This window comes from Castor canadensis, chromosome 11, assembly GCF_047511655.1.
Source record: "Castor canadensis chromosome 11, mCasCan1.hap1v2, whole genome shotgun sequence".
In the NCBI taxonomy this organism is placed as follows: domain Eukaryota; kingdom Metazoa; phylum Chordata; class Mammalia; order Rodentia; family Castoridae; genus Castor; species Castor canadensis.
In genome coordinates this window covers 37,547,189-37,574,936 of record NC_133396.1, presented here as the reverse complement: position 1 = coordinate 37,574,936, position 27,748 = coordinate 37,547,189, and the positions used below count along the sequence as shown (strand labels likewise).

The following is a 27,748-nucleotide window of genomic DNA, read 5'->3' as shown; positions in this document are numbered from 1 at the left end:
AACAAATGTACAACAGAATACAGAGCCAAAAGTTAATTCTTTTGAAAACTCCAATTAAAATGATAAATTTCTATTAAGACTGATCAAAAATAAAAGAAAAAAATGCTACTTGCTGCTATGAAGAAATAAGAAAGAAGAAATTACTATAAACCCCTGTGATATAAAAAAAGAAATGAGTATGGTATTATGAACTTTATGCCAATAAATTGGGATAAAATAGATAAATCCCTTAAAAAGTAGCTTTCCATTCTACCTAAGATGAAAAAAAAAAAATCAAAAAAATTTTTAAGTCTACTGAAGAAAATTGAATACATAATATGTATAACTTAACAGCTATTATAATTACCTTTTGTGAGTACTCGTGTTCAATCAAGAACAAGTGGCAAAAAAAAAAAAAGGCAAGTGTTCAGCCATGGAACTCTATCTCCAGCCCTTGATCAATCTTTACATCACTACCATTTATTCAACAAATATCTACTAAGTGACTATTATATGAGGTAGAAAGTACTAGGTATACAATTGTAAATAAAATTTAAACAATTTCTACTCATGTGTTACAATGTAATGGGGATAAACAATCAAATAAATGCCAGTAAAAATATTACAAATTGTGATAAATGCTATCACAACAGGGGAAAGGAAACATTATGAGTAATAACAGCAGGCATCACTGAGAAAACTATATTTTAAATGATGTCTAAAAGACATAAAGTAATTACTGAGAGAGTAATAGAGAATTCAGGGCAGAAGGATCAGTACATGTGACCCTGAGTTAAGTGATCTCAGATGATAGGTCTGGGATGGGTATTATAAATTTGAGAGTCATCAGCATATAAACAGTAGCAAAAGAATAGATTACATAGACAGAAAATGTATGTGAAGTGAAAACAGAAAAGGTCCAGGATCAAGCAATGAAAGAATCCAACATTTCAGGCTGACACAGTGACTCAGCCTGTAATCCTATCTACTTGGGAGGCTGAAATTGGGAAGTTCACCATTGGAGGCTAACTTGGGGGGCAAAAAAAAAAAAGTTGACCAGAACTCATTTCAACCAATAGCTGGATATGGTGGTGCCCACTTGTCAGCCCAGCTATGCAGAGGGAGGAGAGGTCTGGGCAGCGCTGGTGATCAAGGTTCCAGGCCAGCCCAGGCAAAAGAATTTGCAAGACATCATCTGAACAGAAAAAACTTGCACAGGATGAAGCATGCCTATATCTCAGCTAAGGCCCAGGCCATGAGGGCAAAAAAGCAAGACTCCATCTCAGAAATAATCACACACACACACACACACACACACACACACACACATCCAATATTTCAAGATTACATGAAAGAGGAAAAGTTTGCAAAAGAGATTGGAAAGAGTATGGAGGTAGGAGAAAAGCCAAGAAAGTGATTATTAGCAGGAAAGAAAAGCCTTTGTTTTAGGGAAAAAGCAGTTACTTTTTGGAACTGTTAAGAAGCCTAACTAGATTGAGAACTGAAAACATCCACTTGATTTAGTAATGCAGTAGTCATTAGTGATTTCATAAGAGTAGTTTTGGTAGCATGGTTGGGCAGAAGCCAGACTATAAGAATGAAGAATGAATGGGAGATGAAGTGGAAGAGAATACCACTGAAACACTGGCCATGAAGTGAGACAGAGAGATAGGGCAGTAGCCAGAAGGAAATGTGGCCAACAAAGACAGTTTTATAAAGATGAGAGAGAACAGAGGATATTTGAACTAAGAGGAATGATCACCAACACAAATAATCCAGCAGAAAAAAAGGATATTTAAAATACAAAGAAAGGACTGGAGGCATGGCTCAAGTGGTAGAGCGCCTACCTAGCAAGCATGAAGCTCTGAGTTCAAACCTCAGGAAAGCAAAAATTAAAATAAAAAGAATGACCAAAGATAGGTCCTGAGAAATGCTTGTAAGAAGAATGAAAAATGAGAATGTACAGACACAAGTAAGTTTGATATGAAATATTAGAAAGGAGAATTTCAGGCCTGACAGTTTCTAATTTCTCAATAAAAGTTTAGGTAAGACACCTAAAAAACTAGCTAGCATTTGTTGCCCTTAACGCAGAGAAACTAAAGCAGATACCTTAAAGCAACTGAGGCCAATAGGAAAAGGGGACCAGGAACTAGAGAAAAGGTTAGATCAAAAAGAATTAACCTAGAAGGTAACACCCACGCACAGGAAATCAATGTGAGTCAATGCCCTGTATAGCTATCCTTATCTCAACCAGCAAAACCCCTTCTTCCTTCCTATTATTGCTTATACTCTCTCTACAACAAAATTAGAGGTAAGGGCAAAATAGTTTCTGCTGGGTATTGAGAGGGGGGAGAGGGAGGGGGCGGAGTGGGTGGTAAGGGAGGGGGTGGGGGCAGGGGGGGAGAAATGAACCAAGCCTTGTATGCACATATGAATAATAAAAGAAAAATGAAAAAAAAAAAAAAAGAAGAATGAAAAATGAGAATGTACAGACACAAGTAAGTTTGATATGAAGTATTAGAAAGGAGAATTTCAGGCCTGACAGTTTCTAATTTCTCAATAAAGTATGTAACAAAGTTATGAATTGAAAGTGTGTAGAGAATAGCATAAGAGTGACTGCTGGTTTAAGGACAATGGAGAAAAAAATAAATTGTTACAGTGGAAAATGGAAGTCCAAATTACAAAAAAAAACACAACAGGAGAAAGAATAAGAAAACTTTGATACCATGGGCAACATTTGAGAAGGATCTTAAAGAGTGTTGATCTCAAAAGGTAAATGGAATTTCAACAATCAGGGAACAGGCATTTTAATAAGAAAATATGACAAAGGAGCCATGGGAAAAGAGACTGAGGGTCTCCTGCTGCTTTATCACAGGCTGTGTTCTTTCACTGACTGTATGAAAAGAGGAGGCAGAGTAAACCTACCCCATATATACCTCAGCCCAGGCCTTGTGCCGTCTGTATTATGACTGGGGAAACATGAGAGAGAGGAGGGGAAGGGAAAAGAAAGAGGGCAGCAGAGACAAGGAAGACTGAAACACCAACAGAAGAAACAAAAGTCACAAAAATGAAAACATAGGGGATATTGGGGAAGAGTCAATTGCCTACTATGACTGGAATAAGGAAAGAACACTAAGTACATAAGTAGAAGGAAAAAACACTAAAAAAATCAGCTGTAGCCAGACTGGGGTTGCAACTGTGTATCACTATACCAAGCCATTACCATCTTTTTTACACAGATGTGAAATTAAGAGATTAAAGTCAAAGAAAATACATAGATGGACACTGCAACAGACCAGACTAGAAAAAACACATATAGGTTCAGTAATGGTGGGAAGTGGGAGGGGAAAGGCATGAGCGGTTGAGGGTGGAGCTGAAATTTCCAACACTCTAATCATGCCTTGGTCTTTCTGCTGACCATCTCTCATCCTGAATCTATACAGGGACCTCCAGTCCCAAGTCACCACATGAACACAAAAGGTATTACTCCCTGTAATACTAGGACTCGGGAGGTGGAGATCAGGAAGATGGAAGTTCAAGGCCATTCCAGGCAAAATTTTTGTGAGACCTCATCTAAGCAACAGTTGGGTGTGAAGGCACACACCTGTTATCCCAGCTACTCAAAGAAGCACAAAAAGGATGATTATGACCCAGGCCAGCCTGGATATAAGACAAGACCCTTTCTCAAAAATAACCAACACTAGCCAGGTGCTGGTGGCTCAAACCTATAATCCTAGCTACTCAGGAGGCAGAGATCAGGAGGATAGAGGTTCGAAGCCAGCCTGGACAAGTAGTTCTCAAGACCCTATCTCAAAAATACCCAATACAAAAAAGGGTCGGCGGAGTGGCTCAAGTGGTAGAGCTCCTGCCTAGCAAGCGTGAGGCCCTGAGTTCAAACTCCAGTACTGCCAAAAAAATAAAATAAAATAACCAACACAGGAGGTGTGACCAGTAGAATAGTAGAATGCCTGCCTAGAAAGCTTGAGGTCCTAAATTCAACCACCCAGTACAGTTAAAAAAAAAAAAAAAAAAAGTATAGATATTACTCGAGATTCCAAAGGTTTGGTTTCAGCAGTTATGTGACAGGAACCAGGGACAAAGATCGAATATTTATATTTATTTATTAATACAGTATGACATATAAGACCCTTAATGACCTGACCTCTCTCACCAGACTCTTCCATTGCACTGACCACTCTGTTCCCATACATTCCAGTAATACACAATGACTTGAATACGCTACATGTTCACTGGTACCTCTGTTCACGCTGTCTACCCCAACACCTATACCCTTCCTGTTATACACACACCTATTTCTGTAAGCCTGAACTTTTCCTATTCATCCTTCAAATCACAGTTTAAATATCTCTGAGACCTTCTGAACCCCTAGCAGATCTCATTAAACCCATCATAATAGTGATTAGAGTTTTTATGGATATTAAAAATGTTAGCCAAGGGCCTTTGCCTGCCATAGTTCTAGCTATTTCAGAGACTGAGATAGAAGGATCACTTGAGACCAGGAGTTCAAAATTGGCCTAGGCAACATAGTGAGAACCTTTATCAAAAGCATCTAGAACAATGTTTGACTGGACACTAATATAGTATTTGAATAACAGGAACCTACTGAATTAGTGTCATGAGATGATCAATTTAAATTTTAGGAAGATCCATTGACAGCCACTAGGGCTTACACTGAAGGGAAAAAGAGACTGAAGAACAGCTAAAATACTATTGTCAGAACACAAATAAAAAATAAGAATCCGGATACCTGTAGCTCATGCCTGTAATCTAAAATACTTGCTGGCACCCAGTGAGTATTTGTTTATTTCTTCTCCTTACCAAAGTCATGCAACAATTACAATAGGATAATAAAAGATGCATAAAACCATAACAAAGAGAATGGAAGAGGAGACCCCAACAGATAAGATTTTTTTTTTAAGAAAAGAACTTAGAAAATAGAAAGTGGGCCAGATGCTGGTGGCTCATGCCTGTAATCTTAGCTTCTAAGGAGGCAGAGACTCATGGTCCGAAGCCAGTCCGGGCAAATAGTTCATGAGACCCTATCTCGAAAAAACCCATCACAAAAAAAGGGCTGGTCCTGAGTTCAAATTCCAGTATCAAAAGAAAAAAAAAAGAAAGTAGGTGATCAAGGAGTAACTGCCTCAGAAACTAAAGGACCCTACAGTAGGGAAAGTCAATTAGAAAAATGTCTTACTCTATTTCAGCACTCTGGAAAAACTCAGGAATTGGAAATTCCCAGTATATCTTTTCTAGCAAAGATAGAGACAGGTCAAAAATAAATAGTCTTAAGTTTACATGAAAACATTGTACCAACATTAATTATTTGGTTTTAATAAACAGAGTTGTCAGATAAAATATAAGATGCCCATTTAAACTTAAATTTCATACAAACAAGTATGTTTTTATATAGGTATGTCTTTGTGTAATATCTGGGGCAACTTAACTAAAAAAAATTACTCATGTGCATCTGTAATACAAATTAACTGAGAGTCCTGTGTTTTATTAGCTAAATGTGGCAACTCTAGATAAATGTACTATGGCTTTGAAAGATGTTAACATTAGATGAAGCTTTCTTTGCAACTCTTCTGTAAGTCTAAAATCTTTTCAAAATAAAAGATTTTAGCTGGCAGAGTGGCTCAAGTGGTAGATCACTTGCCTAGCAAGCCTAGCCAGCATGATGCCGAGTTCAAATGCCAGCGCTGCCAAAAAGGGAAGTTTTTCAAAATAGATGATTTAAAAATTAGGTTTTAAAAGATTTTTAAAGCCAGGTGCCAGTGGCTCATGCCTATAATCCTAGCTACTCAGAAGGCAGAGCTCATGAGGATCACAGTTTGAAAGACCCTCACAAAAAAGGGCTGGTAGAGTGGTTCAAGCAGTAAGAGAACCTTCCTAGAAAGCGTGAGGTCCTAAGTACAAACTCCAGTGTCGCAAAAAAAAAAAAAAAACAACAAAACAGATTTTTAAGAGTTGGCTCACACCAGTAATCCTAGCTACTTCAGAGGCTGAGGTCAGGAGGATCTCAGTCAGCCCAGGCAAATAGTTTGAAAGACCCCATCTTAAAATAATCAGAGCAGTTGGTGGAGTGGCTCAAGTGGAAGAATGCCTGCCTAGCAAGCTTGAGGCCTTACATTCAAATCCCAGTAACAACAACAACAACAAAACAGAGCAAAATGGACTGGTGGTGTGGCTCAAGCAATAGAGAACTTGCTTTGCAGTTCAAACTCCGGTCCCACTTAAATAAAATTTTTTTAATAACATGAGTAAGTACTACATGAAAAAAGCAAGAAACTGAGCTGAAAGTATAGCTCAGTGGTAGAACACATGCACAAAAACCTAGGTTCAATTCCCAGCATCACAAAAAAAAAAAAAAAATGCAAGAAACTGAACTGTACTTACTAGGATACTATTAACAACTGAAAGAATAACATTAAAAACTGGTTATCACTACATGATTGTATTCTAGATCTTCTATACTTATTGAATTCTAACTTTTCTACAATAAGCACATATTACTTACAAAAATTAAAAAATATAAAGTAGTAAATGCAAACTTCACTTATAAATTTATACTAATACAAAGAAATTATACTAGAATAAACATAAGTATGCTGTCAAGCAATTGTCCCGAATTATTCTTACAACATTCATAATTTCATTTCCACAATTAGCTAAATTTACATAATAAATTCCTGAGACAAACATAGACTGATGAAGACAGCTCCTGATTTCTGAATGAGAAGAAGGGAAGGCTGGGAAATAGAGACAGGAAACTACTGCCTTGAACAGAAGAGTACCACGTTGCAAATCTCATAATGACCTTCTTTGTCTATTTACCACTAAGGCACCATGGCAACTGGGAACTTCAGAATATCAAGGAAAGAGCACTGAAAGAAAATTTGTAGGGCTACTGGGCAAGGAAGAAGAAAGCCCAGGAAAGTTAAATGAGAAATGCTAAGTGAGCCGAAACATAAGAACACTCACAAGGTCTATCTATAAGCAAAGCCAATATAGAAACTCAAAACTAGAGGGAGTTTCCTTCTTTATCATGGTAAAGCTTGACAGAGATGAGCCAAAAGATAGGAAGGAGGAATGAAATCTCAAATTCTAATAATGGTCATTCTCAACACAAGAATTAGAATACTGAGGGCTGGTAGAGTGGCTCAAGTGGTAGAGGACCTGCCTAGCAAGTGTGAAGTCCTGATTTCAAACCCCAGTACCAACAAAAAAAAAAAAGAAGAAGAAAGAAAACACTGAAGGCAAAGGATGTCTCAGTGCTAGCGTTCTTGCTTAGCATATGCAAAGCCCTGGGTTCAATCCCCAGCACTACAAAAAATATATATAATACCAAAGTACACATTTGCTATAATTGAAGCCTTTCAATCCCAAATTTCCAAATTTTAAGCATTAATAGGCGAAAAACTTACAGAAATTCTTTCAGTCAAAAATTTTTAACTCACAAAAGGATTCTCTGATAATAATAATACTGCATTATGCACATTTTTCCAATTTTTTGGCAGTACTAGGGTTTGAACTCAGGGCCTTGCACTTGTTAGGCACATTCTACGACTTGAGTCACATCCTCAGTCCTTTCAAAAGCTTTTGCAGTTATTATTTAATTTTATCTCCATCATTAGATTTTAACCAAGTCATTTCAAACTCAAGGAGTTTAAAGTGAGAGACTAAAGAGGAAAGAGACTATCAAACATAAATATATACAGCTAAAACTAAAAGTCTCTGTATTTCACAGTTTTTAGTAAAATTATGTTGTACTTTAAAATGTTCACATTCATTATGATTTTTAAGTAAATTAAAATACCATCATGAATGCAATACCAAATTATGCTGCAACTGCTATAAACACAAAAAGTATAGAATATAAAACTCGCTTTATTTTTCCTTCTATTTCTCTCTATGTCACCAAATTATCATTAGCAACCATACTCATATTTTCATGATTTGCTTACTTCCTAGAGGCTGTTACAAAAGGGGAGGAAAGGTGGTAATGTAATAGATTAGAAATTTAAGGGACATAATATACAACATGTAGTCTTGGATTGGATACATATTTGAGTGAACCAAAGTATGGGGTTCAACTGGAGAAATCTGACTATGCTGTGTATAATAAATAAAATGAAAATGTGTTGAGATAGAAAGATGGAAATTTTTTACTTAAAAAAAGCAGATCATAAGACAGTATGCACAGTATGACCTAATTTCAGTATAAAGCAATGCATATATATTATATATATAATGTGTATATATACATATATATGTGTGTGTGTGTGTGTGTGTGTGTATATATATATAAAGACTGATCATCAGTAGGGTATTACCAGAGTAATCTCTGGGTGGTAGATTTACGAGCTTTTGTTTTTTTGCCAGCTTGTTTTAATTTTCTGTATGGCTTCTTAAAGCATTATTTTTAAAATATATTTTCTAACCTCTATGTTTTCTTAAATAGGTTGACATTGAATTAGAGAACTGCTCAAAGAGAGTGCAAGCATATCTGTTATACTGAGGGTTCCTGTTTGGTATAGAGGCTAACAGTGTGAGCTCTGACTAGATTCAAAATCCTACTTGGCCAATGACTAGCTGTGTGACCTCAGGCATGTTATTTAACCTATGTCTCAGTTCCATATCCATAAATTGTGGGCAATAATAATAATACAATACCTACCTCATGGAGTCAAGTGTGAAGATTAAGTGTGATACTCCACATAAAACTCAGCAGAGTGACTGGCACATAGCAAAGCACCAACATGACTGCTAGCTCTTAAAGATAAAGTGAAGGACTGGAGATACAGCTCAGTGGTAGTAACACATGAAAGCATGAGGCCCTAGGTTCAATCCCCAGCACTGCAAGGGAAGGCAAAGGAAGGGAAGAGAAGGAAAAAGATGTGAAAAATAGGATAGGTTGTACCAGTAATAGATAGGCCTTATCTCTCACTATTGTTGTCTCCTAAATTTCCCTCTTACCAAAAGGGAATAGAAGCTGAAAGCCAATCCCAGATTCTCTCAGAACCTCATCTCAACACCACTATTTCCTACAGAAAAGGTCTGCACAGCTCTACATGAATTTTTTTTATGCCTGCAATAATGAAACATGGTATCTAGGAACTAATTCTAAACACATTAATATATTATCTGTTTTGTATCATAGATACAAATGAGCTTCATAATTCTATATTTAGGCTCTTCTGAAGAGTCAGGTATCTTATAGGCAATCTCATATCTAAATTCTCAAGTTTCAAAGATGTTGGTAAAGTACTTTTTCTTTCTAAACCAAAAAAGAGATAGGAAAAGATCTCACTTTCACAGAGCCCTTCCTGAGTGAATTTACTTTCTCTTTCCAAAGCAGCAAACTATTGCTTTGAACCCAAGCTATTGAACATTTTATGCTGGATTTATGTACATACAGATAATAACAATTAGAGACTGTTCTCAGATAAAGTCCTTAACTAAACACACTTGTGAAGTATGAAGTGTTGACTGTTCAATATTTTGAGCACATATTTTAACATGTTTAAGAGAAAATTGAGATGGAGTTTCAACTTCTGTAACATGAAGATGATTTAAAAAAAAAAAAAAAAGTTTAAAGGAACCACACTACCCTAAGAAGCACAAGACTCAAATACGGGAATAACCTGTTTCTAACTGGACCTCAACCAGGAATTCAGCATATTAATTGACAAAACTGTTTACAATCCTATTTGATTGACCGCATGGGTTACAGTATGTGGTATATTTTAACTATGCAGAAAATCTGACCTCAAGTCGTATCCCATAAGGAACAAAGAAACTGCCAAAACTGAAACAAATAGCTGTCTCTATTATATGCCACAAAATCATATGCTAGTTATCAGAAAATATACAGTCTTTTGACAGTTTTTTTTCCTTAAATATTCAATTAAATATTGAATTTTAGAAAAATATCTACTCAGCTAATAGATAACCCCTAGTTCATCTTAGCTAAAAATAAAAGCCCAAATTAGTTGTCTTCAATGAGGCCTGTGTACTCCCAACAAAATGTAACTACTTTCTTAGCACTTTATTTTCAAATATTTGAGTTATAAAGTTTAGGGAATGACCCAACCAGTCTTTCATTAGACTCCAGAAAAACATGATGCAAGTGATCTCCATCCATGGCAAAGTTTATTTTCTGATCTAGCTCATCTATCATACCACAAGACTTCTCATTTAGCTCCAAAAGTCAAGCCCTAAACCTAAGAGACAGTGAGACAAGAAAGGGCAATCTCATCTTATATTATGGAATTACTTCAACTGGTATCAAATAACTCTAGTTAATATCTTTTAGGAAAGTAACTTCTCCTTAATCTATATCACCTATGAAGGATTAGCCTATTCATTACAGGAGCTGATACTCAACTCAATCAGGCTCCGTTTAATTTTGAGTTCAAAGGGTAGAAAGGAGCGCCTGAATCAGTATTTTCATTTTTACAGAGAGGAAAATGAGTTCAAGGAAAAAAAAAAGTATGAATTCTCAATGGTCACATATCTAATTAGTTTCAGATGTGAGAGCAGAATTCCTTCTACTATCAAACGAATTTAACAGAATTTAATTATCCCCAAAAATACCATATGCACAGGTGACTTAAGAAATAGATCAAAGAAAAAACTTTGTTTTAGTTTGGAACATTAGCTAGCAGAAAAGCTAGTGGAAGCGTAACAGTCCTCTATCCATGCTGCTGATCACACTCTGTCCATGACTTTCATGAGCAACCAGCATGAGTTTTCGCAACAGTAAAATACATAGACATTCTCTGGCACTTATGCCACTGACCATACAGCCTCTGCACAACAGTCATGAACTTTGGGAATGACTTGGCAACTGAAATCTACCAAGTTTCCTAACCATGGCATTTATTACAGCATTGCCAAAATCAAGTTTTGTAAATCAAAAAATGGATATTATGCTTCACAAAGAATTAAATTAGATAAATTTCTGTAGGCTATGTGGCTTCAAGGATTTAGAGGCAACCCATTCTTTCTCAATAGAGGACTATGACATCCTGACAAAGACAAGTCTTAGTTATATGGGATAATCCACTACATTGCAGAAGGTTTAGTATCATTGGTTCTCTGTCCTCAAACTACAAGTAGTCCTGTCAGTCACAATCCCTCACATTTCCAAATGACATTGTGGGGGAAAATACCACCACCATTGACTTTAGGGTCAACCTTAAGTTTAACCATAAAGTAATAAAAAATATGTTTGCATAAAAAACTTAACCCTTCTAGGAAATGGGGGTTGGGGGGCAGGTTAAAGTAGTCCTGTCAGTCACAATCCCTCACACTTCCAAATGACATTGTGGGGGAAAATACCACCACCAGTGACTTTAGGGTCAACCTTAAGTTTAACCATAAAGTAATAAGAAATATGTTTGCATAAAAAACTTAACCCTTCTAGGAAATGGGGGTTGGGGGGCAGGTTAAAGGAGAATGATGAAGGTAGTGAATTCAACTATGATGTATTGTAAGAACTTTTGTAAATGTCATAACATACCACCAGTACAACAATTAAAGAAAAAAAAAAAAAACTCTTTTTCCCTGCCAATTATTTTTTTTACCTACAAGTTAGATATAATACTTTCTTCATTAACTCCATAAAACCAACTTTGTCTGAACTAGTTATATAATTAAGACACTTGTATGGCTGGGTGCCAGTGGCTCACACCTGTAATCCCAGCTACTCAGGAGGCAGGGATCAAGAGGATCGTGGTTTGAAGCCAGCCCCAGGCAAATAGTTCATGAGACCCTATTTCGAAAATACTCAACACACATACAAAAAGGGACTGGTGGAATGGCTCAAGCTGTAAGAGTGTCTACCTAGCAAGCATGAGGCTGAGTTCAAACCCCAGTGCTGGAAAAAAAAAAAAAGACACTTGTATGGTCAAAGAAATAAGGTAGAAAAGTTACTAAAATGGAATTGGGATATCTAAGTTTGAATTCCAGTTTCATGGCTAACCAACCTGAGGCAAGTTGTTTCCCCTCATCAGGCATCAGTTTTCTCATCTATTAAAACAAGAAGCAGGAGTTGTGGCTCAAGTGGTGGAGCACCTGCTTTGCAAGCAACCTTAGTCCCACCAAAAAAAAAGGAAAAAAAAAATTTTAAATAAATAAGTAAAACAAAAAGCATTAGGCTAGTTGGGTGGTGGTACTAAGCTAAGACTAGAGGATCACAAGTTTCAGAAACAGTCTCGGCTACACAGGAAGACCCTGTTTTGAAGGGGAAAAAATAAAGACATTGAAACATTAGGCTAAATTATCTCTCTAGTTCACTGCAGTTCTAGAAGTCTGTGAAATAAAATCTAATTAATTTGCTTTACTCTTTCTTTTGACCTCCACATAGCTAAATGGGGATGACTGCTAATATATACTACCTCATCTCCCAGAAGCTAGGGCTAACAATAAAGCAAAACAGTCATACCCAGTCAGATCCAGTGTGGGATTTTACTACAGCATCAGCATCTTGAGTATATATAAAGGATCTGAATTATTTTATGACCCACTAATATCAGAAGTACCAAGATAGTAACAGCAGCAATAGTTACCCTAACTTATGTTTATCTAGGTTAAACCCGTAATTTTAACCCTGGTTGCACATTTCTTAAAAAATTCCCCAAGATAAGCCAATGCCAAATGAAATCAGAATCTCTAGATATGGGGCTTATTTTTTAAGGTTCCCCCAAGTTATTCTAATAAACAGTGAGAATTAACAACTACTGATTCAGATCCTTTTATCCAAAAATTGCAAAAATTATATGACCAAACTGGGTCATATAATCAAATATCAATAAATAAGGACACATGGCTCACATTGCAGAATGCTTGCCTGGCAAGCACAAGGTCCTAAGCTCAAATCTCAGTATCTCCAAAAATAAATAAATAAGAATAATCCATTCTATCACTTGGGAGGCTGAGGCAGGATGATCGAGAATTCAAGGCCAGCCTGTGCTAAACAGTGAGATCCTGTCTTAAAATACAAGCAAACAAAAAATCGAGTGTTCATTCATATCACACCCTTTATTGAGGACTGGCCCTTCTAAAAACAGAATGTAATTTTCTGACATGATGGAGTTCAAAGATACATTACCCACCCCTGCAGAATTCCTATCAATCACCAAAAGGGTTACAACAATGTCAGTCAAAGTAGTACAGAGACTAAACTTTAACCTAACTCTCACTCACTAAGTCTCACTAAAAGATCTAGTATATACAAAGGACAAGAGAAAGTTGGGGGAACATTAAGGAAAAAACACTTCAAAACCTGCAAAATCCATCATGTCCTACTTACTCATAAAAGCTATGAATCCAGGGCTGGGGGCCTGGCAAGTGCCAGCCCTCAATTCAAAACCACAGTATCAAAAGTAAAACTGTGGGTTCAATGACATAGGGAAAGGTAAAGCAATTTTGGCTAATATTCTTTCCAGAACATAATAAGATATGTTTAAAAAATTAACCATTAAACTTCTCTGTCTTACCTGATGTGTAAGGCCAACCCATCCTGTAAACTAGAGATCCCCAAATCAGAAAGAGTATCTGAACTGACAGATGCTGGTGACAAAGAACCCTCCTTCTCCTCCAGTAAGTCCAGCTTCACCAGGTTACTGATCTCATCTTCTGAGTTATCTTCAGACACAGACCCAATTATGAATCGGGAGTGCTGGTTCAGCTCCAAAGGTTTGGCCAAGGGAGATGGTTCATCCATTATTCTCTCAAAATAAGCTCTCAGAGCTGTAAGGAAAATAAAGAATGAGAAAAGCAGGTTATGAATAATGACCTATAGATGAGGATACTCAGAGATTATAACTAATAAACACCATAGCTGGCCCTTGGAAGCCAGACAGAGTTTGAGAACAAGCTTCCTTGGTTATTCTGTTTCAGAGCTTCTGTTTCCTACAAGGGAGGAAAATGGAGATCATGGTAAGCATGCCTAAAAATTAAAAGCAGTACTCTTTTCTCCAAAAGAAATCTTTCTCAAAAAACTATAAGCCATTCCCAATCTCTTTAACAATAATTTAGTAATTCTCAAGGGATAATTATGATCAATGGCAAAACCTTTGTGGTAGATAAAAGCTATTTGTTGTGACACTGTAATTTTGGCGTTTGTACTGGGGGTAATGAGTAGCAAAGATTTGGGGAACTGGTGGTTGCTTGAAATATGATATTTGGAGTAAATTACATAATGATCTTTTAGTTCCATACACTATGCATTCAGAGGATATAAATTTTACATAAGTGTATACCTTTAAAGCAAACCCCAGAATGGTATTTTTTTTAATTAAAAAAAATCTTAGCTGGGTACCGTTGTGGTGGCTCATACCTGTAGTCCTAGCTACTCAGGAGGCTGAGATCAAGAGGATTAAGGTTCAAAACCAGCAAATAGTTTGCGAGACCCTATCTCAAAAACACCCAACACAAAAAAGGGTGGTGAAATGGTCAAGTGGTAGAGTGCCTGCCTAGCAGGCATGAGTCCCTGAGTTCAAACCCCAGTACTGGAAAAAAAAAAAAACTTTATGTGTCCTCTGAGGTTTTTTGTTAAATTACATCCATTAAAAATTCACCCCAGGCTGGCAGAGTGAGCACCTGCCTAGCAAGCAGGAAGAACTAAATTTAACCCCCTAGTACCATAAAAATTTTTTAAAAATCACTCCAAAATGTCTATATTGGCTGTAAAAATTTAACCACTTCTATAACAATCATGACTTGGAAAAAAGAATTTAACTATTATTTGTTAAATTCTGAAAATTGAATTGGTGGAAAAAAATTAACCTACCACCAAATTTAAAATTTATTATCAAAGTAACAGAGGTGTCATCTCAATTAAGTACCATTTTCTAGATATAGGACCATACTAGTCAGATTAAGATACTGCCAACAACAAGCTAACGAATTAATTAAGACCAAAATATGGTGCAAAGTCTACAATAAGAAAACTCCAAACTAAATGAAAAACTATTCTCAAAATCCTATTTAAAAACTTCAGAACTATGCATCAGCTCAATATTAAATATCTTGTGGCTTGACCAATCATTTAAATTCAGAAAATAATGATTCCCAATCTTGTTTTTGAAGTGCTCTAAGATATGGCATACCAATAGATAATAAATTAATAAGTTTTATATGCTACAAGTTACTGTAAGGTATAAACATAGGTGGAGAACAGTATTCTGTTATATCAGAAAATATCAATATTTTTAAATATTTGGGAATCACCACTGAACATGTCAAAATTATACATGCACAATTATGTTGGTGTACTTTGTAAACTGGAGCTTACTTATTTAGAAATACAACAATATTGTAAATGCTACACCAGTGTGGTTCTGAAAGTATGGTTCCAGGAACAGCCGTAGCAGTAGCAGCAGCAGCACCTGGGAACTTATTAGAAGTGCAAATTCCTAAGCTCTACCTTAAACTAATTAACTATATCAGAATCTACAGGTTGGGATCTAATAAACTGTGGGCTTTTTCTCCTTTTTTTTTTTTTCTCTCGTGGAACTGGGGTTTGAACTCAGGGCCTCACACTTGCTAGGCAAGTACTCTACCACTTGAGCCACACCTCCTAAACCAATCTATGTTTTTAACAAGTCCTGAAGCATGAGAACCATTATTTTATAAGAATAACACAACAATAACAAATTGCCAGAAATGAAAGAAGGAAAACAAAAACAAAAAACATTACCTGAAGGGGAGCTGGAGTTACTTAAACTAACAGTTATTTTTAAGACTAAAATCAAATATAAAAAGCATTAGGCTAAGGGGAGTAGTTCCGTGGTAGGGCAGTTGCTTAAGAGTGTGTGAGGCCCTAGGTTCAATCCCCATCACAGTACACACACATACACTCACACAAAAAGTATCATGCAATATAGTCAGGAGCCAATGGCTTACACAGGCTGAGATCAGAAGAACCACAGTTCGAGGCCAGCCTGGGCAAATAGTTTGTGGGATCCCATCTCAAAAAAAGTAACCACAGCAAAATGAACTGGAGATGTATATCAAGCAGTAGAGCATCTTCTTTGCAAGCATAAGCCCTGAGTTCACAAAAATCTGATGTCCAAACTTACATACATTTCTCCCTTGCAATATTTAGGTTTCTTTTAAAAATAAAATAAGGAGGGGCTGGCGGAGTGGTTCTAGTGGTAAGAGCGTCTGCCTAGCAAGCATGAGGTCCTGAGTCAAACCCCAGGGCTACCAAACAAACAAAAAAGAGAAACAATACGTATGCCCAGCGCAGATGGCTCACACCTGTAACCCTAGCTTTGGAGGAGACAGAGATCAGGAGGATCACAGTACAAAGCCAGACCCAGGCAAATAGTTTGCAAGACCCTATCTAGGAAAAACCCTTCACAAACAAGGGCTGGTAGAGTGGCTCAAAGTGTAGGCCCTGAGTTCAAACCTCAGTACTGCAAAATAAATAAATAAGTAAAACTAATAAAATAAAATAAGGGACTGGAGGTGTGGTACAAGTGGCAGAATACCTGCCTAGCAAGCATGAAGTCCTCAGTTCAAACCCCAATATCACTCCAAGAAATAAAATTAAATTAAAATAAATAAATTAAATAAGGACTGGGATTGTGAATCAAGTGGTTGAGCACTTGCATAGCAAGCACAAGGCTCTGAGTTCAATCCCCAGTATTAGGGACAAAATGACTCCAAATTGTATGAAGAAGTTCATTCTATAAGCCTAACAGAAAACCAAATCGTTAAAGGAAAAGAGGGGGTGAAGAAAGAAAAAGGGAAGAGGGAGTAAAGGAAGAGGGAAGGGAAAGTTCCAACAGACTGGCCTCGCTGAAGAACATCAAAAGTTACAGTATACGTCGAGAAATCCCTTTGAATATTGACTTAGGAATTAATAATGAAAGACAGTACTATAAAATAGGTAGGTACAGTGTGTGGGTGGGGAGGTACTTGTGGGATGGGGGTGAGAAGGAGATGAAGGAGAGGGAATATGGTTGATGGGCTTCATATACATACATAAAATATAAGAATGAAACCTCTTGCAATTGCTCTAAGTGAAGCAGGGAGGAGGTCAAGGGGGGAGATACTGGGGTGATCTGACCACGTACAATGTAAGCCTATTCAGAATCGTCACAATGAATCCCCCCTGTATGATGAATTTAAAATAAATAAATAAAATTAATGTTAAAAAAGTTATAAGAGCAAAGTGCCTATTTATTTTACATTTTAGAGCAGTGAATAGTCAAATTTAAAAATAACAGATGCAAAATATACCATCTCAACTAACAGAAAATAATAGCTGCCTTCTTCACAAGAGATAGATAAGGCACTCAACGTATAGATGCTAGCTTATAATCTGACTGGTTTGATAAACATATGCACACAAAAAATAAAATGCATAAAAAAGGAATGAGTCTTTAATTTTATGAGAAAAGAAAAAGGTTAACAAAATACAGTTACAGTTCCTAGGCTAATAAATGAAAGCCTCAATAAAGCCAGCTTCAAGTTTTTCTTTCCTAGCTCAGTGTTAACAGCTAAAGAGCCTGTCCAGCTACCAGCACCTGTGCAGAACAGAATTCCCTGGCACAAGCATGCAAACCACCAGAAAAGAGAAGTCATGTATGGAAAATCACTGTGAGTCATCCAAGCACTCTAGATGCCACTCCACAGCCTGTCCCATTTCTATTGATTCTAGTCCTCAATTAGAGAGGAGGTGGAACACTACCATGCTCATACTCCTTGTTCACTTCAGGTTATCTACTCTAAGTCTGTCAGTATTCTTTGTAGAAGGCAATTTTTAAAGTAAAAGCCCATAGTTCAATATTTCAGCACATGAACAAAGTTTTATTACATTGTAAACATAAAAGAACATTATTTGTAACTGACCTCTTATAATTCTTATTGTCAGAGCAGATATCCTCCTCCAAAAAGAACTAAAGAGAGAAAGAGAGATTTGAAGGGTTTTTTTTTTTACAAAGAATCCCAAATTCATGTCAGTTCTTGTTTTGTTCAGAATTCAAAATTAATTTATTCAAAGTATCATTTTTTCCAGTCAAATCTATTATTTAACTTGAAGTATAAAGTTCAGTAGTTTAACCATTATTTGATTCTATAAACCAAAGCATTACACATTCAAATACTTTATTATTTATGATAGTAACAAACAATAATCCAAGCTTATCATTTCATAAGGTAACTTTTCCAGGAAAATTTTATGCTGAAAATGAATGCATTAAAACCCTTATCATTTCCAATATTTCATTTAAAAAAAATGAGGCAGTGGGGAAATGAGAATAAATAGATTATCTAAAACTCAGGCTCTGATACTTACCCAAGAGGGCTAGTAGCCAGGGTGAAGGCAACAGTCCCATTGTACAGAGTCCTTAAATTCTAAAGGAATCTCTACTCTCCAAACCCTCTGTTTACTTCTAAGTCAATAATTTAAATGTATCTAGGATGAGGGGAGTGAAGAGGATCAAAGTATATTACATACATACTTGTACATATATACATATACATATACACCAAATACTGTTTGAAAACAGGGAGAAGTGAGTTAGGGGAATATAGTAGAGGGTAAACTGGTTAAAAGTACACTGTAAGCATCTATGAAATTATTACAATGAAACCCCTTTTCTGTTAACACTTGTTAAGCAGACGCTCTTACACTTGAGCCACGTCCTCAGACCTAGGCTAGAAATTCTTCATATTGATTACGTGTGAGAATCACATTTGAACCAGATGCCAATGGCTCACACCCATAATCCTATCTACTTAGGAGGCGGAGATCAGGAGGATCATGGTTTGAAGATAGCCCAGGCAAATAGTTGGTGAGAGTACCTTGAAAATACCCAGCACAAAAAAAGAGTTGGTGGAGTGGTTCAAGTGGTAGAGAGACTGCCTAGCAAGTGTAAGGCCCTGAGTTCAAGCCTCAGTACCACCAAAAAAAAAAAAAAAAAAAAAATCACATTTGAAAAAGGAAGCAAGGAAGGAGGAAAGTTAAGGGAATATAATAGAAAGGGTGAACTTGTTCAAACTACTCTGTAGGGACAGCGTGGGTAAGTTAACTGGATTTACCCAATTATGTAGTCCAAGCTAGTATCGTTCCCTACAATTGTGTTAGGGAAAGGAGTGAGAAGAAAGAAATTTGGACCAGATAACCAAACCTGCAGTAGAGCTGGAGTCAAACCTAGGACCCAGCAGAAGGTATAGCTCCAAAGGTAAGAGCACAAGGCCCTGAGTTCAAACCCCAGTGCCACCATTAAAAAAAAAAAAGTGGGGGACAGGAGGAGGTTGGGGGGGACAGGAAATGGTGGGGGCGTTCTAACTAATGTACAATGTATGGTAATAAGATTATTCAGAATTGTCACAATGAATTCCCCCTGTACAACAAATATATCCTAATAAAAATGAAAAAAGGAAACAAAAACAAAACCTAGGACCCAGAACTGGTGCAGTGGCCCATGCCTATAATCCTAGTTACTCAGGAGGTGGAGATCAGAAGGATCTCAGTTCAAGGCCAGCCCAGGCAAAAAGTTCATAAGACCAGCGCCGCCCCCCCAATCTCAACCAATAAAATGCTGGACATGGTACCAGGCACTGCCTGTTATCCCGACAACTCCAGGAGCTTAAATAGGAGAATAAATGTAAGATCCTACCTGAAAAATAACTAAAGCAAAAAGGGCTGGTGGTATGTGTGGCTCAAGCAGTAGAGTGCTTGCCTAGAAAGTACAAAGCCCCGAGTTCAAACTCCAGTACCAAATAATAATAATAATAATAATAATAATAAACCTAGGACCCAGCCTCAAACTCTCACTCTGCCAAGTACTGGCAATATATATAAACAAGTCACTTTATAAGCCTCCTTTTCTGTAAAAATAAAAAGTTATATTTACCTCATGCACTTCTGTGATGATGGAAAGTATAAGAAAGGGTTTTGAAACTTCACTAGATCAGTGTTCTTCAAAGTATGGATCATCACCCAGCAAAATGTTAGAAACCCATTTACAATCAATACTGGGGAACATCTTTGAGACAGGATCTCACTATATGCCCAAACTGACCTTGAACTTGAGATTCTCTTGCCTCTGCCTCCGAAGTGTTGGAATTATGGGCATTTACTACCAGACCAGGACCAATATTTTTTGAATGAAATAAAACAGAAAACAAAAGTGCACCATACTTTATAAAGGTACCTATACTTTTATAAATTTTTTTCAGTTATATATAGGTTATAATGTAAATGACATTTTATTTGAGTTGTGTCCAAAAGTCTGAAAGCCATAACTAATCCTTACTCTTCCATTCCTTCTATTTTAGGCCCTCACTAGAGAGCAAACACAGTGAATTAAATACCTAAACCAATGATTCTTAAATCTTCTTAGGATGAGGCACTATTGGAAATCTGATAAAAGCTTTGGACCCTTTCCTGACAAAATGTATCCTCACACAAAATTTTCCTTGTGTACAAGTTTGGGACTTCTAGCTAGGGATGTACCTCAGTGGTAGAGTGTTTGCCTAGCATGTCTGAGGCCCTGGGTTCTATCCCAGAGATGCAAAAAAAAAAAAAGAGTATAAATTTAGAATTCCAAAAGTCTTGCCACACAGGTTAAGGCTTCTCTCTCTAGAAAGAGGACAGGAAGGAGACTTTAGCTGTGGACAAGAATCATATAGTAGCTCTTATCACCTCCAGAGCAAACTCTTTCCTCAGATTTGATTATAATAAGATCTGCCTATCCAAACCAAAAAAAATTATATTATTATATCACATTGTTGATAACATTAAATTCTTTTCTTTCAAATGTATATAATATATTCTTAAACTTTTATTTGGGGATTCTTGAAAATATTTGGAGCTGGGGCTATAACTCAGTGGCAGAGTAATTGCCTAGCAGGCCTAGCATGTACAAGGCTCTGCTGGAGTTCAATCCCCAGTACCACAAAAAAAAAAAAAAAAGAAAAAAAAAAGAAAAATATCTGCAGAAGATTCCCAAATGATGCTCTTTGTTCCTGAAAATGGAATTAAGCAATTTACAGTTAAGGGTCATTCTGCATTTCTTTCAGAGACTTAAAAAAAAAAACAAAACAGATTTTACCAGATTTATCATGTTCTGCTTAAATTCAAATGATACTGTATTTTCCAAGCAATTCTAATACAAGCAGTAATTAATTTTCATAGCAACTGATTAAAATATATGAACCACTCATGCCTGTAATCCTGGCTATTAGGGAGGCTGAGAATCAGGAGAATCGTGTTTGGAGGCCAGCCCAGGCAAATAGTTTGCAAGACTCTATCTCCAGAACAAAATGGATTGGAGGTGTGGCTCAAGTGGTAGAGCATCTGCTTTGCAAGTGCAGAGACCTGAGTTCAAACCTCAGGCCCACTAAAAACAAAACCAAGAACAACAATAACAAACAGTGAATAGCCTATACAATATGGCTTTGCCTTCAAGTATACTAAGCTCATTCAACTTTTCTCAAAAATAACTGACATTACCTTTTTTATTTTTGTCATTTTATTGAATTTTAAGTGAATTTTGATATTAATTCAGTGATCCATAGATGGTTACAAAGAATTCTTTTAAGACCATACTTTATTTTCCTGTGAGTTTTAAATTTTATGCCTTTTCTCCTCTTTTTTGCAGTGCTGTGGCTCAAACCCATGGCCTCATGTACAAATTTTAAATTTTAAAATAAGCAAAAATAAGCATTTGTGCTCCAAAGACACAAATACTGTGTATTCAAAACTAACCAAGATTTAAAACCAGGCATGGGGGGGCACATCTGTAATTCTAGCACTCAGGAGGCTGAGGCAGGAAGATCAGGAGTTCGAAGCCAGAACAGGTTACATTGTGAGTTAATTTAGGCCAGTTTAGACTACACAATAAGACCCTGCCCCATAAACAGAATAAATAAATAACACTGAAGCTGGGCACTGGTGGCTCATGCCTGTAATCCTAAATACTCAGAAGGCAAAGATCAGGAGGATCGAGGTTCAAGGCCAGCCTGGTCAAATAGTTTGTGAGACCCTGTCTCAAAAAAACCCATCATAAAAAAGGGCTGATGGAGTAGGTCAAGGTGTAGGCCCTGAGTTCAATCACCAGTACCGCAAAAAAATAAATAACTAACATTTAGTTCTTGGATAAGTAGCTATAGATACCTAGGTACATAATTGTAGTAGTATAATGGTTGCTAGGTGTGGCTGAGGGCATGGCTCAAGTGGTAGAACAGGTGCCTAGCAAGTGCCAGACCCTGAGTTCAAACCCCAGTACCACCTAATAATAATAACAATAACAATAATAATAATAATTGCTAGGTGTGTAAACACAAAAAAGGGAGTATCTCACCCAAGTGGTAATGGTGAGGAGAGGGGTCAAGGAAGATTTCCTGGAGAGGAAAGACATTACAGATGAAAACTGGGGAAAATGGAGAGAGGAAAAGAAAGAAGTTCATATAGAAAGAGCATCTGAATAAAGATCAAATGATGACTCAGGAGAACTACTAGATTGGAATGGCTACAACAGAGTTCTAGTTTCTTTCCTTCCTTCAAGAGCAAGCTGCAAGCTGGAGACTTTTTTTGTTGTTTTGTTTTTGTTTTCTACGTAAACCAGGAGAGCTTTTCTTCAGGGTACAGTGGTCAGAGAAGATAGAACAATGCAATTGTCTATCCTAGTTCCTATTTCTCAGTCCAGAGATAAGGAATGTTTTTCAAGGATAAAGCTTATGCAAGTGCCTGTATCTTTCAAGAAGAAGAAGTCTTTATCTTTCTTTAAAGAAGTCATGTAAAAATACAGGATAAAGATGGTAGGTTGAAAACATATCCACTTTCACTCCCACCTGAAATCCACCAAAACAAAAAGGAAAGATATATATTTTTTTAAGTTATTAAAAACCACAAAAGACTTAGGGGATGGATCAAACAGGGATACAATATATCTATATATGGAAATGTAACTATCGTATACTAATAAAATGTTTTTTAAAAGAAAAACAAAAGACTTAAAAACAAATTCTAGAGAGACAACAGCAAAATAATTTTCTTGGAAAGCAGATGGAAGGACAATAAGTAACTAGGCAAAACAAAGAAAACTGAGTAACCATATCACAGAATCTCCAAGGGCTGGAGGAGTAGCTCAAATGATAGAGGCCCTGAGTTTAAATCCCAGTACCACCAAAAAAAAAAAAAAAAAATCCAAAATATTTCACCTTTGAAGGTGAAAGAGCTAAATTAAATAACAAGGATTGACTGAAATTCTGTTTCACAAGCTTCAGATCATTGTACTTTTTTTCTCAACTAGTAAAGCCTGGTGCCTGCTGTTCTATACTCCCAAGAAAAATCTGAAGGTTTATTCTCTGGTCAGGGTTAAAGAGAGAGTTTTTAGACTGGGGAATACTAGCAACAGTAAAGGGCAGGGTACCATATTGAAAATGGATAAATTAAGTCAACATATTCAATAAGACCTCCCAGCCCAAGTGAAAAAAAAAAACCCTAAAGTTAGTAACAGTGAAGTTCCCTAATTAAGTTGGCCAACAAGATCATCCTCCAACGAAGTTAACAGTAAGTAAACCCCACTCATGTTTTCATAGTCTCTAATCACCTCTTCAACCCCTCCCAAACACAAATAGACAATTAAGGATTAAGATGTTTGAGAAAAATGTTCAACATGAAAGAGTCAAAACAAACAATGTGGGATGAGGGGGATAGCTCAAGTGATAGAGTACTTACTTGTCCAGCATGTGAGAAGTCCTGAGTTCAATCCCCACTACTTCCACCCCCCAAAAAAACCTTGTGGAAAAAAAAATGCAAACTGAAGAAAGATTATGAAAAACAAGAAAACATTATAACTATGGAGAAAGTTTTTTTAAAAATAAGAAATAATTCCCTTTGGAAGTCTTTTTTTTTTTTTTTGAGAGTATCTTGCTATGTTGCATAGGCTAACCTCAAACTCATAGACTTAATAAGTGATCTCTTGCTCAGTACCCACTAAGAAATATTTTTTTATTATTTTTATTAGCATACATTAATAGTACAAGGGGGTTTTAACTGTGATAATGTCATAGATGTGTACAGTATACTTTGAACAGTTTCACCCCTTGTATTATATTCCCTTATCCCTCCTTCTTCCTCTCCCCAAGAAATAATTGTTAAAAGGTAAAAATATGAATGGGTAGGACATGGTGGTTCATGCCTGTGATCCTAACTACTTGGGATTTAGAGATGGGGAGGATCGAGTTCAAGGCCAAGTTGGGCAAAAAGACCCCATCTCAACCAACAAGCTGGATATTGTGGTATGCACCTGTGGTCCCAGCTACAAGCTAGCCCAGGGCAAAAACATGAGGACCCTAACCAAAAAAAAAAAAAAAAAAAGTGGTAGAGCACCTGCCTAGTAAATGTAAGGCCCTGAGTCCAAACCCAACTACTGCCAAAAAATATAATCAAAGCAAAGCAAAAACTCAGTATAAAGATATAATTGAGAAAAAGCATTTATAAATCACAATAAAAAGTCAGAGATACTTGGGGATAAACCCAAAAGACTGTGACACAGGTTACTCCAGAGGCACCTGCATACCCATGTTTATTGCCGCACTATTCACAATAGCCAAGTTATGGAAACAGCCAAGATGCCCCACCACTAATGAATGGATTAAGAAAATGTGGTATCTATACACAATGGAATTCTATGCAGCCATGAAGAAGAACGAAATGTTATCATTCGCTGGTAAATGGATGGAATTGGAGAACATCATTCTGAGTGAGGTTAGCCTGGCCCAAAAGACCAAAAATCATATGTTCTCCCTCATATGCGGACATTAGATCAAGGGCAAACACAACAAGGGGATTGGACTTTGAGCACATGATAAAAGCGAGAGCACACAAGGGAGGGGTGAGGATAGGTAAGACACCTAAAAAATTAGCTAGCGTTTGTTGCCCTTAACACAGAGAAACTAAAGCAGATACCTTAAAAGCAACTGAGGCCAATAGGAAAAGGGGACCAGGAACTAGAGAAAAAGTTAGATCAAAAAGAATTAACCTAGAAGGTAACACACACGCACAGGAAATTAATGTGAGTCAATGCCCTGTATAGCTATCCTTATCTCAACCAGCAAAAACCCTTGTTCCTTCCTATTAGTGCTTATATTCTCTCTTCAACAAAATAAGAGATAAGGGCAAAATAGTTTCTGCTGGGTATTGAGGGGGTAGGGGGGAGAGGGAGGGGGCAGAGTGGGTGGTAAGGGAGGGGGTGGGGGCAGGGGGGAGAAATGACCCAAGCCTTGTGTGCACATATGAATAATAAAATTTAAAAAATAAATAAAATAAAACAATAAAAAAAGTCAGAGATAAACAGCAAGAGAAAAAAGATATGAAAATTAAAGAACCTATTCAGAAGATACAAATATGAATAATAGCTCCCAAAAGAACAAAATAGAGGGCAAAATATAATTAACATAATAATTCAGTAAGACTTCCCAGGACTAAAGGGCAGATTAAAAAGGTCCATCAATGGGCTACATGCATAGCTCAGTGGATGAGTGGAGGCAAGTGGATGCTTGCCTAGAATGTGTAAGGTTTGATTCCCAGCATCTCAAAAACATAAAAGTTCACAAAAAACAAAAACAGACAGATATAAGGTACATCACTAAGATTTCAGAAACCAAACCTAAAAGAAGACCCTACAAACTGCAGAGAGAAAAAAATTCCACATACATATAACAAGAATCATAATGCCTTTCAGACTTATCAGTAATACTGAAAACTTGAAGTAATCTTTAAATTCTGAAGGAACCAGGCATGGAGGTTCATGCCTGTAATCCCCAGTACATGGGAGGCTAAGGAAGGAGGATTCTGAGTTTGAGACCTGGGCTAAATAGCAAACCCCTGTCTCGAAAGAACAAAGAAAGAAAGACAAAGAGAGAGGAAGGAAGGAAGGAAGGAAGGAAGGGAGGGAGGGACAGAGGGAGGGAGGGAAGGAAATTATTTCCAACCTAGAATTCCAGACCCAAGCAATTGTTGATCAACTGTGAGACCAGAATAAAGATATTTTTCAGTCAGCAAAATTTCAAAATAATTACTCCCTAAAATGATGCAACTAGAAAATGTATTTCATTTTATAAACACAAATACAATAATTGATACTGGCAAGGATCATAAATATATACCAAAACCATTGGACAAAAGATTGATGGAAAACAAGATATTCTTAGTTTAAAAAAATACCTCACAGATTGCATATTAATTACAAAGGGGGAAAGGTACTTTTACACCACTTTAAGTATTCAAACTAAACATCACCAATATTAGAACAAAGTGACGGAGTACCTCTGTTGGGAACCCTTCCAAGTCTGGGGGCTCTATTCTTCCACATTATCATTTTCTACCTCAATAAACTCTCCCACTTTATACTACACTTAGATGCAATTAGAAGTATATAATGCTATACATACAGCTTTGTTTTTATTTATTTTTTAATTTATATTTATTTATTTATTTTGGTCCTGGGGGTTGAACCCAGAGCCTCATGAGACCATAGCACATCCTTTACCACTGAGCTACAGCCCCAGCTGTATTTTTTTTACAATAGAAGGTTAATTTGAATCTAATTGTGATGAAACACTCAGATAAATCCTGATTATAGGAAACTGATCAGACAACTAGCCTGTATTTTTTTTTTAAATGTCAATGAAAGACAAATGAAAAGAAAAAAGGATGAGTTGATTGTTGTAGATTAAGAGAACTAAGCTGGGAGTGTGGCTCAAGTGGTAGAGCACATGCCTAGCAAGCCCCAGGTCCTGAGTTCAAACCCCAGCACAGAAAGAAAGGGAGGGAAGGAGGGAAGGAGGGAAGGAGGGAGGGAGGGAGGGAGGGAGGGAAGGAGGGAGGAAGACTAAAAACAGTTGAGAACTAAATATAAAGCATGATTCCTGACTAAATCATGACAAACACCAGCAGTTATAAAGGATGTTTCTGGGATAAATGAGAAATCTTAGACTGTATGTGAGATACTACATGACTGTTAAATTTAGGGGATATAATGATAAGTGATTAAATCAGAAATTGTACTAGTTCTTTGGAGAAATATACAGAAATACTTATGGGTGAAGTATGAGAATTTTCAACTTACTTTGAAATGATTCAAGAGAAAAATATGTGTGTATGTACATATACACATGAGACAGTAATAAAGCAAATGTGACAGTGTTAAAAACTGGTAAATTTGGCCAGGTGCCAGTGGCTCATACTTGTAATCCTAGCTACTCAGGAGACAGAGGATCAAGAGGATCATGGTTCAAAGCCAGTCCAGGCAAATAGTTAGTGAGACCCTATCTAAAAAAACCCCATCATAAGAAAGGGCTTAGAGTGGCTCAAGGTGTAAGGCCTGAGTTCAAACCCCAGTACTGCAAAAAAGAAAAAGGTAAATTTGAGTTAAGGGTACAGGGGTTTTTACTGTACTATTCTTTGTAACTTCAAAAATTTTTTAAATAAAAAGTTAAAAAAATATTTACCCCCCCATCTCCCATATACTCTTTCTCATCATGCTACTAAGGGATCTCCACCCAAATGGGGAAACAAATTAAGAATGTGAAGCCAGGCGCCAGTGGCCCACGCCTGTAATCCTAGCTCTTCAGAAGGCAAAGATCAGGAAGACTGCAGTTCAAAGTCAGCCAGAGTAAACAGTTCAAGAGACCCTATCTCAAAGAAAAAAAAATCAAAAAAAAAAAAAAGGTCTGGCAGAATGGCTCAAGTGGTATAGTACCTGCCTGGCAAGCA

General features: G+C 36.8%; 1 protein-coding gene and 1 non-coding gene across 12 annotated transcripts in view; one reads left to right on the top strand and one right to left on the bottom strand.

Annotated features, from left to right (window-relative positions):
* Positions 1-27,748, bottom strand: part of Acaca (acetyl-CoA carboxylase alpha) — a 268,903-nt gene that overhangs the window by 193,590 nt on the left and 47,565 nt on the right. For 8 of the 11 annotated variants that reach the window (XM_074046276.1, XM_074046288.1, XM_074046285.1 and 5 more), the window contains exons 2-3: positions 17,869-17,915; positions 13,503-13,755 (exon numbers count right to left, since the gene is read on the bottom strand). In XM_074046276.1, the coding sequence (XP_073902377.1) occupies positions 13,503-13,755; positions 17,869-17,915 (300 nt within the window). The remainder of the gene's footprint in view (positions 1-13,502; positions 13,756-17,868; positions 17,916-27,748) is intronic. The other 3 variants (XM_074046283.1, XM_074046284.1, XM_074046281.1) reach the window with 1 other exon arrangement.
* On the top strand, positions 2,832-2,962 carry LOC141414487 (small nucleolar RNA SNORA51). The gene has a single exon (XR_012439514.1). It is a non-coding gene; the product is annotated as a small nucleolar RNA SNORA51 (small nucleolar RNA).